The sequence below is a fragment of the Neofelis nebulosa genome, chromosome 6 (genome assembly GCF_028018385.1).
Source record: "Neofelis nebulosa isolate mNeoNeb1 chromosome 6, mNeoNeb1.pri, whole genome shotgun sequence".
Taxonomy (NCBI): Eukaryota; Metazoa; Chordata; class Mammalia; order Carnivora; family Felidae; genus Neofelis; species Neofelis nebulosa.
In genome coordinates, this window is record NC_080787.1 from 123276817 (window position 1) to 123297158 (window position 20342).

The window sequence follows — 20342 nt, forward strand, 5'->3', positions numbered from 1 at the left end:
TTTATTTATTTTGAGTGAGAGAGAAAGAAAGGTGGAAAGGGGCACAGAGAGAGAGAGAGACAGAGACAGAGAGAGAATCCCAAGCAGGCTCCATGCTTAGCTTAGAGCCCGACATGGGGCTTGATCTCACAGCCACGAGATCATGACCTGAGCCAAAATCAAAAGTCGGACGCTTAACTGAATGAGCCACCCAGGTGCTGCAGACCAGCACTATTTCTAACAAAGAGAAAAATTCTTATTTTCCTTGGCTTTTATATCATATCGCTGTGCACAACAGCACTTTTCTAGTGCCATAATCTAATCCTTTTAATCCTTTGGCCTCCAAAACATGCTGACATTTCACTGAAATCACTTGGGTAGAGTAGTAACTTCTGGGAAGTTAATGATTAGATAAGAACACATGGTTTGGTCATCTGAAAACATTCTGTATTTTCACAGTGTGTTAACACATTCTGGTAAAGAGAGCAGTAAACTTTAAGCTAAAGAATAACACTGTATTAACACACTCCAAAAGAGAGTTCAGTTAATGCCCAAAGGGCCAGAATACTGACCACTACAAGGTGACTAGAATAGTCCTCATGTGATTAGCTATGATTCAGAAACAAATGTGAAACAAACAAAAAAAAACTATAGGATCAAATCTGCTACAGTGATCTTTCAAGGAGTAATAATTTCCAATAAAATGCTACATGGGCTTAGTCTAGTAGCATTGTGTTTGATAGGTGTAGCACAGTTGTTTGTGGGAACCCTGAGTTATCTTCTAGATCTGCCTCAATGGATTCAAACGTCCCCTCATCAGTTAATCCCTGCTCCTTAAGGGCACGGTCCTTTGGACTATGCATATTCCCTTTCCCTTTCCCTGTTTTAAGTAAACGTAAACTCTTTGTAGGGCTCCCCAGTTCCAAACCTAGGGAATTTAGTCAACAAGTCTCTTTAGTCTCATCTAGAACCAGATGGTTTTAAAGCAAATGTAAGTCTCTATCCTTTTTTTTTTTTTAAGTTTATTTTTATTTATTTTGAGAGGGAGAGAGAGACAGAGAATTCCAAGCAGGCTCTGCACTGTCAGCACAGAGCCCAACAAGGGGCTTGATCCCACAAACCATGAGATTATGATCTAAGCTGCAATCAAGAGTAGGATGGGGGCACCTGGATGGCTTGATCAGTTGGGCATCCAACTTCAGCTCAGGTCACGATCTCATGGCTTGTGGGCTCGAGCCCTGTGTCAGGCTCTGTGCTGACAGCTCAGAGCCTGGAACCTGCTTTGGATTCTGTCTTTGTTTCTCTCTGCCTCTCCCCCACTCATTCATTCTCTCTCTCTCTCTCTCTCTATCTCTCTCTCTCTTTTTTCAAAAACAAACATAAAAAAAAGGAGACTTAACCAACTGAGCCATCCAGGTCCCCCAAATATCTATCCTTTTAAAGTTTTATTTCATTAATGAAATAGTGTATTATGTGCCTGGCACTCTACAGAAAAATGCAATTAAGTGTTATCTCTTCTAATATAATTGTCTTTTGTATTCACTCTAAAGAGTTCTGGCCTTTTTCTTTTTTTTTTTTTTTTTTCATTTTAAGAGTTCTAACCTTCTAAAATCTGTTCCTGCTCTCAGTCACTGGAGTTGTCCTGTTATGAACCCAATTTTAAGAATTAAAAACAGTGACGTCAACTTAAATTTCTACTTACAACATTGTGTGATCTTCTGGATATTGGAAGAGATACGCTGGGCCAGTAGGGCAGGGTCACCACCAACACCCGGAGTGTAAGACATAGCTGATTTACTTATTCACTAATTTCATCAGATGTCACCTAAGCAGTCACCTAAAAAACAGAAATCACATAATTGTATTTTTAAAGCATTGGCTTAAGTTTCAAAATTATCAATCTGGGAGGTTGATTAACCTAACAGGGTTGAAATATAGCAAAGGGACACATCAAATAGAAAAATTCTCATGGCTTTCAAAAACACTGGCTTTCAAAGGACACAGTCATGTTAAACAATTAAAATAAGGTTCAAACTGTACATTCCCTTTGAAAACTTTTAAGTAAAAGTAACCAAATCCCTTTTACATGTATATTCTTAATTGTTTATATATTTTCTCCTTAACTGAACTGCAAGCGACTATAAAGTGGGGCCCACATGCTATTTATCTTTCTTTCTCCAACATTTAAAACAACTCCCGACACAGAACAGCTATTTACATATCTATTAAATGGTACACAAACTGCAGGGTGTCCCCAGAAATGTCACCATATCTAATTTAACACACACAGGAAGAGCTTAGGAATATATGACTAGCGGGTGTCCAATTTTAATAGGAAAGGTCCACTTTGAGAGAGGCACAGCTGACAAGTGAGGAAAAAAAAAAAAAAAAAAAAGGAATGTTCCATAAAATGCTCATCACACCTTCCAACAGAGCAAAGAGAACAGCTCTCCTCTTCCCGAGGCTGGCATCAGGACAGGAAGCAAAGCTGGGGCACCGCGACAGGAAGGACGCAAGAAGGAATTTTCTTCTTCAGTCCACACACCACATACCTCTTGGGGTTTGGAAAAAAAGGATGGAAAGGGTGTCCCTGCATACAGGACTGTGTCCAGCACAGACTCAACGCCACGCCCATCTTTCCACCGAGCACGCTGCAGGCTGCAAAGTTGCAGGCAGGCAATTTGTCCGGCAGCTCTCTGCTGAGAGTCAGCTACATGCCTGGCATCAAATGGGCACTAGGGAGTCGCAAGCGAACAAAACAACAAACATAAAGAATCTGCCTAATTCAAGTGTGTCATTTAGAAGACTGGATAAAGTAAAACAGCAAAAGCAACGTAAATCAGCAAAAGGTCATGTGCAGGCAAAAGTGAGAGGCTGGGAAAAGGAAATTTCACTATGGCTCCTATCTAGAAAGAATTAACAAAACACAAGCAGAAGATCTGGATACTGGGCATCCAGAGAGTGACTAAGGCAAAGACATGAAGCCTGGGATGGGTAGACAGAACATACGCAAAGGGCAAACTCAGTGTGTCATTTCTCAAAGAAAGGGGTGGGTGCCAGTCAACCCTGGATCAGATGATTCATGGTGGGGACAAGTGGGAGACAGCATAGAAAGAGAGGAATGACCCAACGCGTATTGCGTATCTGTGAAATGAAAAGCATTTCACGTAGATTGTCTGATTTAATTTTCAAAATCTCCTCTTTAAAGTAGATAGTAGCAAATAAACCTTGTTTTAACAATGACCAAACTGAGGCTAACAAAGATTAAGTAACGATAAAGGTAATTGAACCCACCTACCAGCTGGACGTGGGGTTCAGCCCCAGGGTTTTGGTTCCAAAGCTACCCATGACAGCTACCACACAAAACTAAAGTCACGAAAGAGGGCGCTGGAAACTAGGGTTAGATTGAATATATCGCAATAAGAAAGTACTGGAGGTTTCTGGCAGGGGAGAAGAGGGCACAAGGAAATGTGTGTCTTGTTCTTAGGGTCGGTGCCGGCAGGAAGTGCAAGGGTAGAACTTTTGGGATAAGTAGATCAGTACTGGCTCCATGTCGGAAAGTGGTGCATCGTGGAACGTGCCTGGCCACCCTGGAATTCCTGGAGCTTTTAGGTACTCTTCATTCTCCTTCATTGATCCACAGGTCCAATTTATCTATTCCGGCCCTTCGGATCTCACCAAGTCATCCAGAGAGACCCAAATCTCAACTCAGGGGGTAGAACTGCTTCGGCAGGTGGCAGATAGCTTGGCACTTAGGCCTGCAGCCACCTAAAGAGCTGGGGCCCAGAGAGGAGAAGACCGGACCTGGGGATTCAATGAAACCAACACTATCACAAGCATCCCACAAACCACCAATTAGATCTCTAAATTCTGCATGGTTTTTTTTTTTTTTTTTTTTTTTTTTTTCAGTAAGAGCTTGAGATAGAATTCAAAACCACAGGATTCACCCATTTAAAGTGTACAATCCCATACACCTGAATCTAATATAACACTGTATGTTAACTACACTGGAATTAAAATTTAAAAAAAAAAGCAATTCTATTGGTGTTTTATTTTATGAAAAAAAAAATTTTAATGCTTATTTTTGATAGAAAGAGAGAGAGAGCACAAGCAGAGGAGGGCAGAGAGACAGGGAGACACAGAATCTGAAGTAGAATCCAGACTCTGTGCTGTCAGCACAGAGCCCAACGCCAGGCTCAAACTCACAAACTGTGAGATCATGACCTGAGCCAAAGTTGGACGCTCAACTGACTGAGCCACCCAGGCGTCCCAAGCCTACTGGTGTTTTTAGAACATGCATAAACTTGTGTAGCCATCACATCACTTTTAGAACATTTCATTACCCCCAAACAAAGCCCACACCTGCTAGCAGTCACTTTTCATGTCTCTGCAACCTCTCCAGCTGTAGGCAACCACTAATCTATGTTTTCATGGGTTTGTCTATTCTGTACCTTTCCTATGAATAGAATCATATAATGAGCTCTCTCGTGACTGGCTTCATTCTCTTAGCATGTTGCCAAGGTCCATCCATATTTTGGCATGGATCAATACATCATTCCTTTTCACTGCCAAATAATACTTCACTGCATAGATAGGAGCAATTCTCTCCTGGCTCAATGACATCTTTCTTTTTCCTTTTCCTCTATCAACTAGATCTCTAGAAAAACTGTCTCACAGCCAACACAGACATAATGAATGAGGAAATGTTTCTCATTGACTATCTTCGGGAGGCTCCTTCCTAAACATACATAGATTTATAGCATTCCCCTTAAGCCTCAAAACTCATGCAAGCCTAACCTAAGCCTTCTCTGTGTTTTTTTCAAGGCCCCTCTTTTTCCTCTTCAGAGAATTAACCAATTATTTACAAACACTACCAGTTTTCCTCATCTCTTTACTCAAGCAACTAAATTAGTGAAAGTTCCTACAGGTGAGATAACTGGGCTCCATTCATCCAAAGAGCTGTTGCTGCTGCTGGATTGGCTGGAATTTCTTTAAAGAAAGGGCACAGTGACTGTTAACTCAGCTCTGTGTTGAGTGAAGAATGAAAAGAAATTTGCAAATGATGGAAGAGAAGGATACACAAAAATTCAACAAGATTAACCATGGCTAACTGGTATTTCCAAAGCATTGTTTTACATTTATTTTCTCAGTTGATTCTTACAACAAATCTCTGAGGTAGGTTCACTTGTAATTCTGATATTTCACATGAAAAAATTGAGGCATAACAAGAATAAGTAACCTGCTTAATCTAAGAGCTAAAATTTGAAACTACATCTTACAGCCCATATTTTTAAAACACTAAACCATATTGCTTCATTGTGTAACAAAAACTCAGGGCAGGTGAGCCCAATCCATTAACCTTTTTGCAGACTCTACTCTTAGGATGAGGAAACAGACCTGGGATGACTATATGAGTAGATCAAGGTAACACAGATGAATAGCTCAGTCCTTTTCTCTCTTATTCTGCCAATAGTGATATCTAAGAGACAACAATGGTTGGTCTTTCTGATGACAAAACATGAGAAATAAAGGAGCCAAATGACTTTACTGCAAAAACATATATACAGATAGATGGACTATAATTATAACTATAAATTGACATCAAAAGCTTATGATCATTGCATTTTGGCCTGGAATCAACCACGTTATTCTGATAGCTGGTGTCTACTTCAGTCTCCAGCACCTGGCTGGAGTTAACAAGCACTAAAGCACTGTTGATGAATATTTTTGAAAGAACAATCAGAATTCCCAGTTTTATTGCTCAGAATAACAATAACTCATTATCTATACCGGCTCTATCAAGTCCTCAAGTATAACATGTGAGGCTAGTAGTTTATAACAGCCACTATAGAAATATAGAACATTCTACCACAGCATAAAGTTCTATTGAATAGTGATCATGTAGACATCTCAGCAATTACTTTTCTATGAAAACATATAAACACTATAAAGGGAAAGAAGGAAAGAGAGGATCAAAGTGCAATACTCATAATGAGGATATTCTCAAGACTTTCTGGAGAGCACAAATAAAAGAACAAAGGGAATTGTGAAATTGTAATTGTCAAACACTTCCCCCAGGTAATACCGGACACATTGCAGAATCCTAGATTCCCATTAAGCATACATCTCATGCTCTATAAATCGAACACAAACGGAGCTATAGAAATAGTTTCACTTTTTGAAGTGGGAGTACGAGCATAAAACACTGGACTTCCCTCCACCCCTTGCGCCCAAAATATACGTTCCCAGAGGGGCAAGGCTGTGTATTTTTTGTGAGCTACTCTAGTCTCGCTACCTGGTTATGTAAGAGGTGCTTAATAAATATCTGTAGACTGAATGAATAAATGTACCTATTTCCTAAAAGAACACATACCTAGTCTGAGGATAAATAATACCAATTCTAAGATGTTAAATTCCAGTGTCTTCTTTTAGATCCTAAATGTACAGGCTTACTACTGCCTTAGGGCCTTTGAGGAGTGCCGTTTTCTATCCCTAGAAGGCTCTTCCCGAGATCTCCACATGACTGGCTCCTTTACTCCAGCAAGGTCTCATCACATGCTAGAGAAGTCTTTGCTGACTATTCGGATCTGAAGTGAGAAGTCACCACTCTGGCCACTTTCTGTTTATCTAATTTCCTTTATTATGGTGCTAATCATCATTTAAAACCACCTAGTTAGGGGCGCCTGGGTGGCTCAGTCGGTTAAGCGTCCGACTTCGGCTCAGGTCATGAACTCACTGTCCGTGGGTTCGAGCCCCCCCGTTGGGCTCTGTGCTGACAGCTCAGAGCCTGGCGCCTGCTTCGGATTCTGTGTCTCCCAATCTCTCTGACCCTCCCCCATTCATGCTCTGTCTCTGTCTCAAAAATAAATAAACATTAGGGGCGCCTGGGTGGCTCAGTCGGTTAAGTGTCCGACTTCAGCTCGGGTCATGATCTCACAGTCCGTGAGTTCGAGCCCCACGTCGGGCTCTGGGCTGATGGCTCAGAGCCTGGAGCCTGCTTCCGATTCTGTGTCTCCCTCTCTCTCTGCCCCTCCCCCGTTCATGCTCTGTCTCTCTCTGTCTCTCTCAAAAATAAACGTTAAAAAAAAAAACATTAAAAAAAAAAACATTAAAAAAAATTTTTAAAAACCTTTAAAAAAAAAAAAAAGATCTAGTTAGTGTGTTGTTTATTATCTGTCCCTACCTTGGGGATATAAGCACAAGACAACCTTGTCACCTTGTGGAATTTGCTGTATCTGGTGCATAGATGTTCCACGAACATGAAGGTGATCACTCTATGGCCGTGAGCATTCTCTATCTAAACCAAATTAACCCAATACTTTAGCTCAGCATCTCTGTCCGTTGCACTATTATACTATTCGGTTTCATTCACAATACCAAGGATTACTTTTCACCCTTCTCATACACTAAACTTTCAATTTAATGGAATCATGGCAAACTTTACTCAGACTTCCTGCAGATGTTTCATATAATTTATTTTTCCACCCCCAGCACTGAACTAAAGTTTGGTATCCTAACCAAAACTATATATAACTGTTTTATCGGGAGCAGCACAAACCAAAAGTAGATACAACTGCGTTATCGGGAGTAGCACAAGTAAAAAGCTTAAGAAAAATGATGCAATCATTAATGGGTTACAATGGTATTATATTAACTTCTACAGAAAGTTTGAAACTAGAGCATAATTCTTAATTAGTCACAGTCTGAGACGAACTTCTCAAGGCGGCCTGAAAAGCAGAGGGCGTCCACATCACAAGACACTGCTGAACACCTGCTAGAAGTCTCTGCCCGCGTGAGGCTGAGGCTGCCCCCAGAAGAAACGTCCACCTGCAACATTACTCAACAGCACAGCACTTCATAATCATTTTCTTCCAGATTCTGTTCGAGTTTTAAATTATATACAGTTACAGCTAAAATACAATTATCTGAATTAAACAAAATATGTATAGAAGAGCCAAACAAATACAAGAAACTTGAGAGGAAAAACAAATAAATAAAGCATTTGACCAGAAAGGTAATGTTATTTTTTCCTCTGTGTCTGAATTTTTACAAAGTAACGACCTAAAAAACAAGAAGCCGGGGTTCCGGGGAGGACCTTGAAATATTTTACGTGTTTTTAAAGGTCTTCACGTAAACCAATTAATGACGCGTACGGGGAAGATCAAAGAAAGTTAGCTCGTCTTCAGGCCAAACAAAACCAACTACAAGCTGTCCCCGAATAAATGCATATGGTTCCTTGACTTGCAGCATCTATTTTCAGTTCCTCTGTATTCGGGAAGAGAACTTTAAACTGTGTCTTCTAACTCTGTAAGTTGCAAAGAGGAAGAGGTCACTCGAAGTCCTGCTCGCTCCAGGCAGAAGCAGGATTCCGGAGCTCCGCCCCAGCGGGCCCCGGCGCCGGCCCCGCCCGAGGGTGCATGGGAGCCAGCGCGGCCGGGGAGGCGGCGGGGATGCGGCGCTGCGGGCGCAGGGCTCGCAGAGCCGGCAAGGCCGGCGGGACCCGCTTGACCGGGGGCGCGAGCAGCGGTGGCGCTCCGGGGCTGGGGCAGCGCCCGCCTTCCGCCTCCCTACCACAGCCGCAAAGCGCAGGGCGGCGGCCACCTGACCACGCTCACAAACAAGGAGGCGCGGCAGCCGCCGGGAGTTCGCGCCTCTGGGGCTCCGGGCCAGGGACCACCCCCCTCCCCAGGTTCCTCTTACCCCAACCTCCTCGGCTTTCTCCTCCTCCTCCGCCGGCCCCAGGCACCCACCGGCCCGAGAGCCCCCAGCTAGATTCTCAGCTGATGGGCGGTGGCGCTGGGACGCCCAGTGCGCATGCCCGCAGTACAGCGCTAGGACGGAGGAGGGCCTCGCTCCCTTCCCGTTGGCCAGCGGGATTGAGTGACAGCTGTTCTGCTACGCCCCCTGGGTCTCTAAGCTGGGAATGGGGGTACTAAGAAAATTGAAAGGGAGGTTGTTTTTTGTGTTTTTTTGTGGGGTTTTTTTTTTTTTTGAGGCCTTGAATTATGGAAGGCTAACGCCTTAGCCAACCTGCAATAAACAAGGTGAGGGAATGAAGCAGCCGTCTTTATCGGGTGATGGCGGCCTCCCTACACTCGGGTCTTGAGCCCGCCCCATCAGGTCCTGCCCATCTTGTCCTTAGTGTCGGCAAGTAGAACGTTTTCACAGATCCATTAAAAAATGCTAACGCAAATATGCAATCCTGGCAGGAACAATGACAGAATAAGTGAAGAGTCACCTCCGTGTGCCCACTTAGTAGACAAGTTTTCATAGCATGTACAGGCCATTCTAAGAATTTCTGAAGGATAGAGAGTAGTTTTAACGGGGTTTGAAAAGAGCAGAGAATGTTCTGATGATAAATATTCAAACGTAATGTAATTGTTAGGTAAAAGCATCGATTGCTTTTGGTGAAAGACATATTCGGCAAATTAATTAGAAGATGAAAAGACTTGGCCTTTGCCTGTATTAAGGCCTCACTATTTTCTGAAAAGATCTTAAGGACATGAAAGGTCTAGATGCACTAACGCTATAAAAACCACAACCAGGATATTTTGAATTGGTACCCCCTGAGAAAATTCTAGGTTGTTTAGCATTATACATACATATATACGTAAGGGAGTGAGGTCAGACAGCAATAAGAAACACAAGGGTCTCTCGGGTTATTTTTAATTGTTCTACGTTTAACAGAAAAATGGGAACAAGAGATATTTCCTATTTCACATCTTTCCTGAAGAAAACTACAGTGCAAGTGTTTTAATAAACGACAACTTATATTCTGCCTCTGAAAAGGGGACAATAGAGTGAGAATACTGCCCAAACAGAAGGCACTCATCCCATCTAAAGACAGCACGATTCAGCTAGCACCACGTGTAGACTTCTAGGAAATTCAGATTTTTATGTGAAATGCCCTTTTTCAATATTTTAAAATTTTTATAAAACATTCTGAAATCAGATGAAGTAGGTATTTCAACTTCTATAATAGGCAATAGTTTCAGCCATAGAGTATTAAAAAAAAAAAAAAAAAAAGCCGGAGGGGGCCTTATAGAAAATCTAGCTCTACTTCCTCATTTAGGAAGAAGATTATAGAAACTGAAAGCCAAAGAAACTTCATCAAAACACACAAATAATTATGAGCAGCACAGGTCCAGATGACTTCATTCAGAATCCCCAATTCTTCCCACCATTATCTTCCAGTCAACAAATATTCATTGAGAACCTGTCGTGTGCCAGATACTGTTCCCAGAGCAGCACATATCCAGGTGAGTAAGGTGTATAGTATTTTCCCTCAAGGATCTTAAGGAGTGAGATTCTTCCCAGGATAGTGGAAGAGGTGCTGTGATAAAGATTTAGTAGGCAAGTGCAAACTTTTAGGGGTCTCTGTATAATTTTATTTAGATGAAGCATAGGGGATGGGCTGGAGGGACATAAGATTGGAAAGGCAAGTGGAGTTTATATAATGAAAAGCCTCTACATCGTGTTAGATGAATATTTATGAGGAGTTAAACTATTAAAGGATTTTAAGCCAAAAGTGTGATGTGCTCATAATTCTATTTAATGAAGAAAACTCTGGAGAGATGGGGGAAATTTAAAGGAAATAACATTGAGAATGGAGAGGAAGGGAGAGAGAGAGAGAGAGAGAGAGACTGCAGCCTTTTATTTATTTATTTTTTTTTAATTTTTTTTTCAACGTTTTTTATTTATTTTTGGACAGAGAGAGACACAGCATGAACGGGGGAGGGGCAGAGAGAGAGGGAGACACAGAATCGGAAACAGGCTCCAGGCTCCGAGCCATCAGCCCAGAGCCTGACGCGGGGCTCGAACTCACGGACCGCGAGATCGTGACCTGGCTGAAGTCGGACGCTTAACCGACTGCGCCACCCAGGCGCCCGAGACTGCAGCCTTTTAGAAGGCTACTGGAATAGTAGCACATCCCCAATTTAGAATGTCCCCGATAGCAGAGATGTTGAAGGACTTCCTAAGGCAAATGCATTGGGAAAGAAACAGTAAGGCCTGCTTTGCAAAATATTTAGGGAGACTTGGAAATTAATTAGATATGAAAGATGGGAGAGAGGGCTACTGTTTTCAGGACTTGCAAAACTGAGTTGAATATGATGTAGTTATCTGAGATCTAGCATTGCTAATAAAGTAATTGCAGTTTGAGGACGAAGGTGGTGAAATGGGGGAGCAAAGCTACCTACGTTTAGCTTTGGACGGGTTGTAGTTAAGATCCTGGGGAAGTGATATCCACTTTTGAGATGTGCCTCCCTTCAAGCACCCCCCGGGTACTTGAAAACGTGAACTGGAGTTCAAAGTAGAGTTCTGGCTGGAGCTGTGGGAGGAGATGAGGTCACTAACTTTAAGTATGGACTGTTACGGACTCCTGGGTTTAAGGGGAGCTGAGAAAGAAAAACTCTGAAAAGGAGTGATCAGAGAGTTAGGAAGTAAACCAGGAAAAGGTGAAGTAGAGAATGAAGGAAACCATTTCAAAAAGAGGAAATGCTCTATGATATCACATGTCACAGAAAGTTCAAGTAAATTAAGAGCCAAAAGTTGTGCATTGGACTTGAGAATTAGGAAATGGTTGGTGAACAGGAAAAGGAATTTCAATCATTCAAGGAACTATCATGAAAAGAACTCATAAGGCTTGATGCATATTTCAAACTTCCTGTTTCCTTTGAGAGAACCCAGGGCTTTGGGAAGGAAGAAATGCAACAGAAAACCTGAGGCTAGGTAGCCTCCTTAGGTTATGCTTCTGCTTACTGATTGAACCAGGACAGAGGGTCAGCTGTCTGAATCCTCCTCCTGGGCTCTTTCCAATTCCTCATGTTTTAAAATATGTTATGAATGGACTCCTTTCGGGTCTTTTGAAAACCTACGAGACGTCACCCCTTTGTATTCAAATGAAAAAAGTACATAGGGTGTGGGTAACCCTGCGAAATTTAGAGGCACAGAGGGAAAATGAATTCCCAAAGCGTTCCTGACATTTGGAGTGTCCCATCTGAATATCTACCTGCTACTGAGACAAATTCAGCCAGCGTCCTTGAACCCAGTAGGGCTCAAAAATTCTGCCTATTTAATTGGCAGTCATTTCACTTCTCAAGCGAATCTTTTACGCTTGCAGGAGTTACTTACATGTGAAGCCTTGTAATTGGATTTTTGAGAGCTAGTAATTTTGGGAATTTGGGTCTTATTGGAAAGATTTTAAAGGGCATTAGAAGTCCTTGAGTGGGAATTGTATCAGTGTATTTGTTGTGTCCTTATTAATATAAATACCCCCTCTGCTAGGTAGGATAAGGAACTCTCCCCTGTTCTATCTCTAGCCTTTGGAAGAAAAATTGTAGTGAATGGAAGGGAATAATTACCTGTTCATTCAATAGACCATGAACTAAAAATAATTTTTAAAAAACCACCATGTGATCTTGGGGGAGAGCCAGAGAAGTAAAAGATACAAAAAGAAAAATCTAGCAAGACAAGGAATTTATTGGCAAATGAGAGGTACAAGTTGAGTTGTAAAAGTGTGTTTTTGATTGATAATAAAATGGAAAAACCACAGCTGTTCTAAGAAATCTATGCTAGATTAAAAGGCAGTTTAGGGCGCCTGAGTGGCTCAGTCAGTTAGAGTCTGACTCTTGATTTCAGCTCAGGTCATGATCTCACAGTTCATGAGATTGAGCCCCACATTGGGCTCTGAGCTGATAGCAAGGAACCTGTTTGGGATTTTCTCTCTCTCCCTCTTTCTCTCCCCCCACCCCCCAAAAAATAAATAAACGTTAAAAAAAAAAAGCAGCTTAAATTAATATCTAATAAATAAGAGTTTGTTTCATTATTCCTTATTTTTAAGCACCCCCATCCATATTCCTCTGCTGTTTGCTAAAACCATCCATGTTCCTCTGCTGGTTTCTAAAACCACACAAGTGCCTAGTGATATGCCAAGTACAGAACAGATTTTTCTGACTTTTAAACACAGATGTAATAGACATCCCATAGAAATCTTACATGAACAATTATAATATGATGATCTGTATGTTCAATCCTAATTTTGCCTCTAAATTTTGTTGATATGTCCCTCTGTCTGTGTCTCAGGCTACTACAGCAGCCTCCTCATTAGTGTCTCTATATACGGTTTTACTCAACCTTATTATCCTCAAGGCCACCACTGACCATTGGAAGGAGGGATCTCCATCACTCAGGCTTCATGCTTTCCCCATGCCCCCAAATGTACCCTTAAAAATAAAAGTGGTTGAACTGAGCAGAGGTGGGATGTTGTATAGGTTGGAAGAAGGAATCAGAGAGGGGCATCTATGGAGAACCATCTGGGAAGCCATATTGTGATACATTCTTTATTTCAAAAAAAAATTTTTAATGTTTATTTATTTTTGAGAGAGAGAGAGACAGAGCCTGAGCAAGAGCGGGGCAGAGAGAGAAGGAGACACAGAATCTGAAGCAGGCTCCAGGCTCTGAGCTGTCAGCACAGAGCCCAATGCGGGGCTGGAACTCAAGAACTGGGAGATCATGACCTGAGCTGAATGAAGTCAGATACTTAACAGACTGAGCCGAGCCGCCCAGGCGCCCCATATTGTGATACATTCTTGAAGATTCACACAACCCATTTGTAAATTAAAGGCTCTGAGATGTGGTTCAGCAAAGTAACAAGGATAACTTTCTTTCTTTGTTTTTTAAGCTTATTTTAAGCTTATTTGTTTTTAGAGAGAGAGAGCATGGGCAGAGATAGAGGGAGGGAGAGAGTCCCAGGCAGGCCCCATACCATCAGCGCAGAGTTGGATGTAGGACTTCAATTCACAAACTGTGAGACCATGACTTGCAGTGAAATCAAGAGTCGGACGCTTAACTAACTGAGCTACCCACGTGCCCCAAGGGTAATTTTCTTTAACTTAGTTTTTTCTGAATTTTTATTCAATGGCTGTAAGGACCTTCAAAATACGCGTTACAGAAAACATTGCTCTCGGGGCGCCTGGGTGGCTCAGTCGGTTAAGCGTCCGGCTTCGGCTCAGGTCATGATCTCGCGGTTCGTGAGTTCAAGCCCCGCGTCGGGCTCTGTGCTGACAGCTCAGAGCCTGGAGCCTGTTTCAGATTCTGTGTCTCCCTCTCTCTCTGACCCTCCCCCATTCATGCTCTGTCTCTCTCTGTCTCAAAAATAAATAAACATTAAGAAAACATTGCTCTCAAAATCAGGTCCAAACCCCTTCTCATGGTGCATTAATAGGGTGACTGGTCATATGTCCTAGTTTGCCTAGGACAGTCCCAGTTTATGCTTGTTGTCCCAGTCTCTTGTCTGCTGAGCACCCCATTTCATTCTCAAAAGTGTCCCCGTTAGATAATAAATTACATGGGTCACTTTATATATAAGGACCTACCTGATTTGGACCCTGCCCTTCCCTGCATTGAAATTTATGCTTTGGAATATGCCAGCTTAAAGAACTCCATATTTTTCTGCTCCCACCGCCCTCCTACCAGCGCTAACCACATACCAGGGTTTTTCTTATTTTTGTGCTTTGCTCAGGCAGTTCCCTTGTAAAAGAATTTTTTAAGTTTATTTTGTTTACTTTGAGAGAGAAAGAGAGAACATAAGTGAGGGAGGCCCAGAGAGAGAGGGAGAGAGAATCTTGGGGCTCTATCTCATGAACCTTGAGATCAGGACCTGAGCCAAAATGAACAGTTGGATGCTTAACCGACTGAACCATCTAGGTGCTCTTTAGGCAGCTCCCTTTAACCAGAATATGCTCTCTCCTCCTCCTCATTTTTTAAGTAAATTCTTTAGAATAATTGCAGACTTGCAGAAGACGGGCAAAGACAGTAGAGTTCCCTCATATACCCCACCCAGATTCTCCTAATGAACTTAATGATGGTGCATTTGTCAAAACTAAGAAATTAACACTGGTATAGTAGTAGCAACTAAACTATTGATTTATCTCATTAATGTCCATTTTCTGTTCCAGGATCCAATCCAGGATATCACGTTTTACTTACACAGTATGTTTCCTTTGTCTTCTCCGATCTGTGACAGTTTTCTGTCTTTCCTTTTTTGTTGTGATGTTGTCAGATTTTTTTAGAATGTGCCTCAGTTTAGGTTTGTCTGATGATTAGACTGGACTGTAGATTTTTGGAAGGAATACCATGGAGGTGGAGTGTTCTTTTCATATCTTGCCATGGAATACGTGGTATCAGCAGGATCTATTACTGGTGATGTTAATCTCGATCACTTGGTTAAGGTGATGTTTGTGAGGTTTCTCCAAAGTGAAGTTGGTATTTTTTCCATTTCCATATTATATACTCAGTAGAAGAGAATCACCAAGTCCAGTTCACAAGTAAGAGGAGGAGGATTGAATTTCACCTCCAGAGGGGAAAAATGTTAAAAATTTATGCACATATGTTGAAACTATGACAGTACTTAATAAATATTTGGAGAGAGTTTCTTTGAGGCTGTACATATATCTAGCTTTCCCTTAAAGTTTTGCCTACTGGTTTTCGCATTCATCAGTATATTTTGCCTACAACAGCTTTTACTGTTGTGTTCAAAAGTGATCCTCTATTTCTTCTGTAAGGAATATTTGTCATTTCTCCCAAATTTATTTTTTTTCAAGAATTTATTTATATTGGGGAACCTGGGTGGCTCAGTTGGTTGAGCTTTGGACTTTGGCTCGGCTCATGATCTTACAGTTCATGGGCTCGAACCCTGTGTCAGGCTCTAAGCTGACAGCTTAGAGCCTGGAGCCTGCTTCAGATTCTGTGTCTCCCTCTCTCTGCCCCTCCCTTGCTTGTGCTCTCTGTCTCTGCCTCTCTCTCTCAAAAATAAACATGAAAAATAATTTTTGTATCAATATGGATTTATATATATTTATTTTACTTTTTATGTTATAATTAAGTTACTTTCACCATTGGGGATATTTTTAGGTTAGTTCCTATGTCATTTTTTTTTTTCCTAGCACTTCTTTACTTGTTACAACAAGTTGCTCCAAGCTCATTCATTTTACTATGGAGCTATTGTTCCTTTCATCAGAAAATTATATTTAGAGACCAAGGTCTGGATGCTCGCCTTCTCATTGTACTGGGGTGTCATTACTTTTATGCCCTCTCAATGGACAGAGCTAGGAAATCTATGCATGTTAACTCATGCATACACATGTATCCATAATTTTATCTGGTTCTATCTATCTATCTATCTATCTATCTATCTATCTATCTATCATCTATCTATCTATCAACATAAGTTCACATAGGTATTTCCAACTCTAATCTGACATCACAGCGTTATTTTTACCTTTCCCTGCTTCCCTAATTGTTAGCATATTTCTCTAACAGTGAGGAACCTGGCTCTCCTTATCTATAACTCAAGTACTTACTTGTGCAATGTAGCTTCAGAATTCTTGTTGTTTTAATTTATTTTAATGTTTAGTTTTGAAGCAGAGAGAGAGAGAGAATGTGAACGGGGGGACTGGCAGAGAGAGAGGGAGACACAGAATCTGAAGCAGGCTCCAGGCTCTGAGCTGTCAGCACAGAGCCTGACGCAGGGCTCAAATTCACAAATTGTGAGATCATGACCTGAGCCGAAGTCAGATGTTTAACCAACAGAGCTACCCAGGTGCCCCACTTCAGAATTCCTAATTCACAGTTCTGTGAATTAAAAACTGGAGGACAGTGTTTATGGGCAATTCTTTTTGTCATTAGCCTTACAGTATGGAGTCAAAACAGTGTTTTCCCAAAATTACCAAGATCAGTTCTTTTTCCTCACTCCCTTCATTGAAGTTGTTATATTTGTGTTGCAGTTAGATTCATTTGTCACACATCTGCATTCCACCTGGGAGTCACCAAATTTTATTTATTTATTTATTTATTTATTTATTTATTTATTTATTTATATTTTTTAGAGAGAGAGTATGAGCGGGGAAGAAGAGCAGAAGGAGGAGAAGGAGGGAGGGAGGGAGGGAGGGAGGGAGAGAGAGAGAGAGAATACTGATTCCATGAGCTTGATCCCATGACCCTGGGGTCATTACCTGAGCTGAAATCTAGTTGGACATTCAACCAACTGAGCCAACAAGGCACCCCAATTTTTTTTTATTTTAAATTTGAGTGAAGTGTACACTTTGTGGTACACAGTTCTATGGATTTTTGAAAAAAAAAATTTAATGTTTATTTTTGAGAGACAGAGACAGAATGCGAGTGGGTTAGGGGCAGAGAGAGAGGGAGACACAGAATCCGAAGCAGGCTCCAGGCTCTGGACTCTCAGCACAGAGCCTGATGCGGGGCTCAAACTCACAAGCCATGAGATCGTGACCTGAGCCGAAGTCGGGAGCTCAACCGACTGAGCCACCCAGGTGCCCCAGTTCTATGGATTTTTGACAAATGCATGGAGTGACCCCAGGACCATGCAGAACAGTTTTATCTCCCTAAAAATTCCCTTTTGCTGTAACTTTTAGTCAGTTTCCCCCCAGCCTTTGTCAACCACTTATGTTTTCTGTCCCTATAGTTTTGCCTTTTCCAAAACAGAAATTGATACAATATGATGTCTTTTGGACCTGACTTATTTCATTTAGCAGCTTTTTTTTTTTTTTTTTTTTTTTTTTCCCCAGAAAGGCAGACTGCCGCAGGCAGCACTTCATTTGCATGTGTCTGGAGTCTTGGAACCTTGACTACCCTGCTTTCTCCCTACAAAAGGACCCTGAGAGCTTATTTGGAGACTCTAGCAGGGGAGCTCAGCTACCTGTACCTTGACCAAGACCGGCCTCCCTCTATTCAGGAGGATCTGACTCTTCAACTGAGTCTGCTGCTTCCAAAGGGACCCACATGCAACGGTGAGGGAGGAAGGGAACATGCACCAATCCAGCCAGATCAGCCGAACCAATGCTGGTGATCAACGGGGTGACAGATGTCTCACAACCTACCAGCATTCTTTCAAATACATCCACGTTGTTATAAAAATCAATAGTTTGTTCTTTTCTAAGGCTGAGCGCTATTCCATTGTTTGCATGTAACGCTGTTTATTCATTCACTTCCTGGTCATTTCTAAGTTAGCAATTATTATTTTTTTTTTAATTTTTTTTTTAATGTTTATTTATATTTGAGACAGACAGAGACAGAGCATGAACAGGGGAGGGGCAGAGAGAGGGGGAGACACAGAATCTGAAACAGGCTCCGGGCTCTGAGCCATCAGCACAGAGCCCGATGCGGGGCTCGAACTCACAGACTGTGAGATCATGACCTGAGCCGAAGTCGGCCGCTCAACCGACTGAGCCACCCAGGCGCCCCTAAGTTAGCAATTATTAATAAAGCTTCTATAAATATCAGCAGACAGGTAAATTCAATTTACCCAAGTGAATTTACCCAATTCACTTGGGTAAATATCTGGAAGTAGGATTGTTGGGTTGTATATGTTTAATTTTGTAAGAAACTGCCAAATTGTTTTCCAAAGTTGTTTTGCCATTTCCAAATTGTTTTCTATTCCCACCAGCAACGAATGAGGATTTTTGTAGCTCTAAATCCTTGTCACCATTTGATATTGTTACATTTTCCTTTTATTTCTTTTTAAGTTTCAAATTTAATTTTAACTTGCATTCTATTAGGTATGTAGTGGCATCTTGTGGTTTTATTTTTGTTACTTTTTTTTTAATGTTTAATTATTTTTCGAGAGAGAATGAGAGACAGAATGCAAGTGGGGGAGGGGCAGAGAGAGAGGGAGACAGTATCCGAAACAGGTTCCAGGCTCTGAGCTGTCATAACAGAGTCCCATGCGGGGATCAAACCCACGAACCACAAGATCACGACCTGAGCAGAAGTCAGATTAACTGACTGAGCCACCCAGGCACCCCTTGTTTTAATTTCGTGTCCATAATGATATTGAATGTTCTTTTTAGAAGCATATTTGAAATCCTTATTTATTTTTTAGTGAGGTGTCTGTTCAGATCTTTTGCCTATTATTTTTATTGTTGAGTTGTCTTCCTATCATTGAGTTTGAAAAGTTCTTCATATATTTTGGTGCTTTATCAAATATGGCATTTGCAAATATTTCCTCCCATTTTACAGATTGTCTTTTTGTTTTCCTTACAGTGTCGTTCACAGGGCAAAACTTTTTAATTTTGATAAAGTCCGATTTGCCTCATTTTTCTTTTATGGATCAGGCTTTTAGTGTTGAATCTTTCATCACCAAACCCAGAATTACATATATTTTTCTCTTATATTTTTTTCTCTTTTTTAAAAAAATATTTATTTATTTTTGGGAGATTGCAAGCAGGGGAGGGGCAGAGAGAGGAGTACAGAGGATCCCAAGTGGGCTTTGCACTGACAGGCTCACAGCAGCGAGCTGGACATAAGGTTGGAACTCACCAACTGGGAGATCATGACCCGCATCGGACACTTAACTGAGCCACCCAGGTGCCTCTCTTATATTTTCTTCTTAAAGTTGTATGGTTTTACATTTTACTATAACCCATATTGAATTAACTTTTGTATAATATATGAGGGACATATCAAGGTTCTTTTTTGTTTACTTTTTTTTTTTTTGCCTATGGATATGTAATTATTCTAGCACCATTTGTACAGAAGACTATCCTTTCTCCATTGAATTGCCTTTGCACTTTTGTCAAAAATCAGTTGCCTGCATTTATATGGATCTATTTCTGTTCCGTTCTGTTTCGTTGATCGATGTGTCTACTGTCTCACCAACATCATGCTGTTTTAGTCACTGAAGCTCTGGAATAAGTTTTGAAATTGGGTAACATGGAGCTCTGGTTTATTATTTTTTTTACCCAGTGTTGTTTGGCCATTTCAGTTCCTTGGACTTTCTGCACAAATTTTAGAAGCACCTCATCAATATTTACAAAATCTTGCTGGAATTTTGGTGGGGATTGCTTTGAATTGACAGAATGCATTTAGAAGAATTGACAATATTGAGACTTTCAACTCATGAACATAGTATATCTCTTCATTTATTTGTATTTTATTTTATTTTGTATCAGTGTTTTATAATTTTCAGTATAAAGATCCTACACACGTTTTGCGAGTCAAACATTCATTTATTTTGGTGCTATAATGAACATATTTTTTTAAATTTCAAATTCCACCTGATCTTAACTGATATGTAGAGGTTATTCACATTTAAAGTTATTATTTGAGCTGAAATCTACCAGCTTTCCAATCATTGTCTGTTCCATTTGTTGTTTCTTCTCCTTTTTCTCTCTTCCCTCGGTTTAATTAAGAATTTTTAAATAATTCTATTTTATCTCCTCTATTGAAATTTTTCTAAAAGAAGTATACATACTTCTTTTAGAATTGATTTATACCTCTTTTAAAAATTAATCTGAATTTACTTTCAAGTAATGTATTTCTGAAGACATTGTAGCAGTGCATTA

General features: G+C 40.9%; 2 protein-coding genes across 5 annotated transcripts in view; one reads left to right on the plus strand and one right to left on the minus strand.

Annotated features, from left to right (window-relative positions):
* Window positions 1-8809, minus strand: part of STX7 (syntaxin 7) — a 42872-nt gene extending 34063 nt beyond the window's left edge. For all 3 annotated transcript variants that reach the window (XM_058735297.1, XM_058735299.1, XM_058735298.1), the window contains exons 1-2: window positions 8680-8809; window positions 1682-1816 (exon numbers count right to left, since the gene is read on the minus strand). In XM_058735297.1, the coding sequence (XP_058591280.1) occupies window positions 1682-1766 (85 nt within the window). In that variant the 5' untranslated portion in view covers window positions 1767-1816; window positions 8680-8809. The remainder of the gene's footprint in view (window positions 1-1681; window positions 1817-8679) is intronic.
* Window positions 8810-10013: 1204 nt separating this feature from the next.
* LOC131514856 (trace amine-associated receptor 8-like) overlaps window positions 10014-20342 on the plus strand; it is a 37741-nt gene continuing 27412 nt past the window's right edge. Inside the window, exons 1-2 of one of the 2 annotated variants that reach the window (XR_009263303.1) lie at window positions 10132-10238; window positions 13361-13632. Coding sequence is in view for 1 of the 2 variants with exons in the window: in XM_058735300.1 (XP_058591283.1) it covers window positions 10109-10238 (130 nt within the window). In the remaining variant the exon portion in view is untranslated. Of the gene's footprint in view, window positions 10239-13360; window positions 13633-20342 lie in introns of those variants that run through there. The other variant, XM_058735300.1, reaches the window with a different exon arrangement.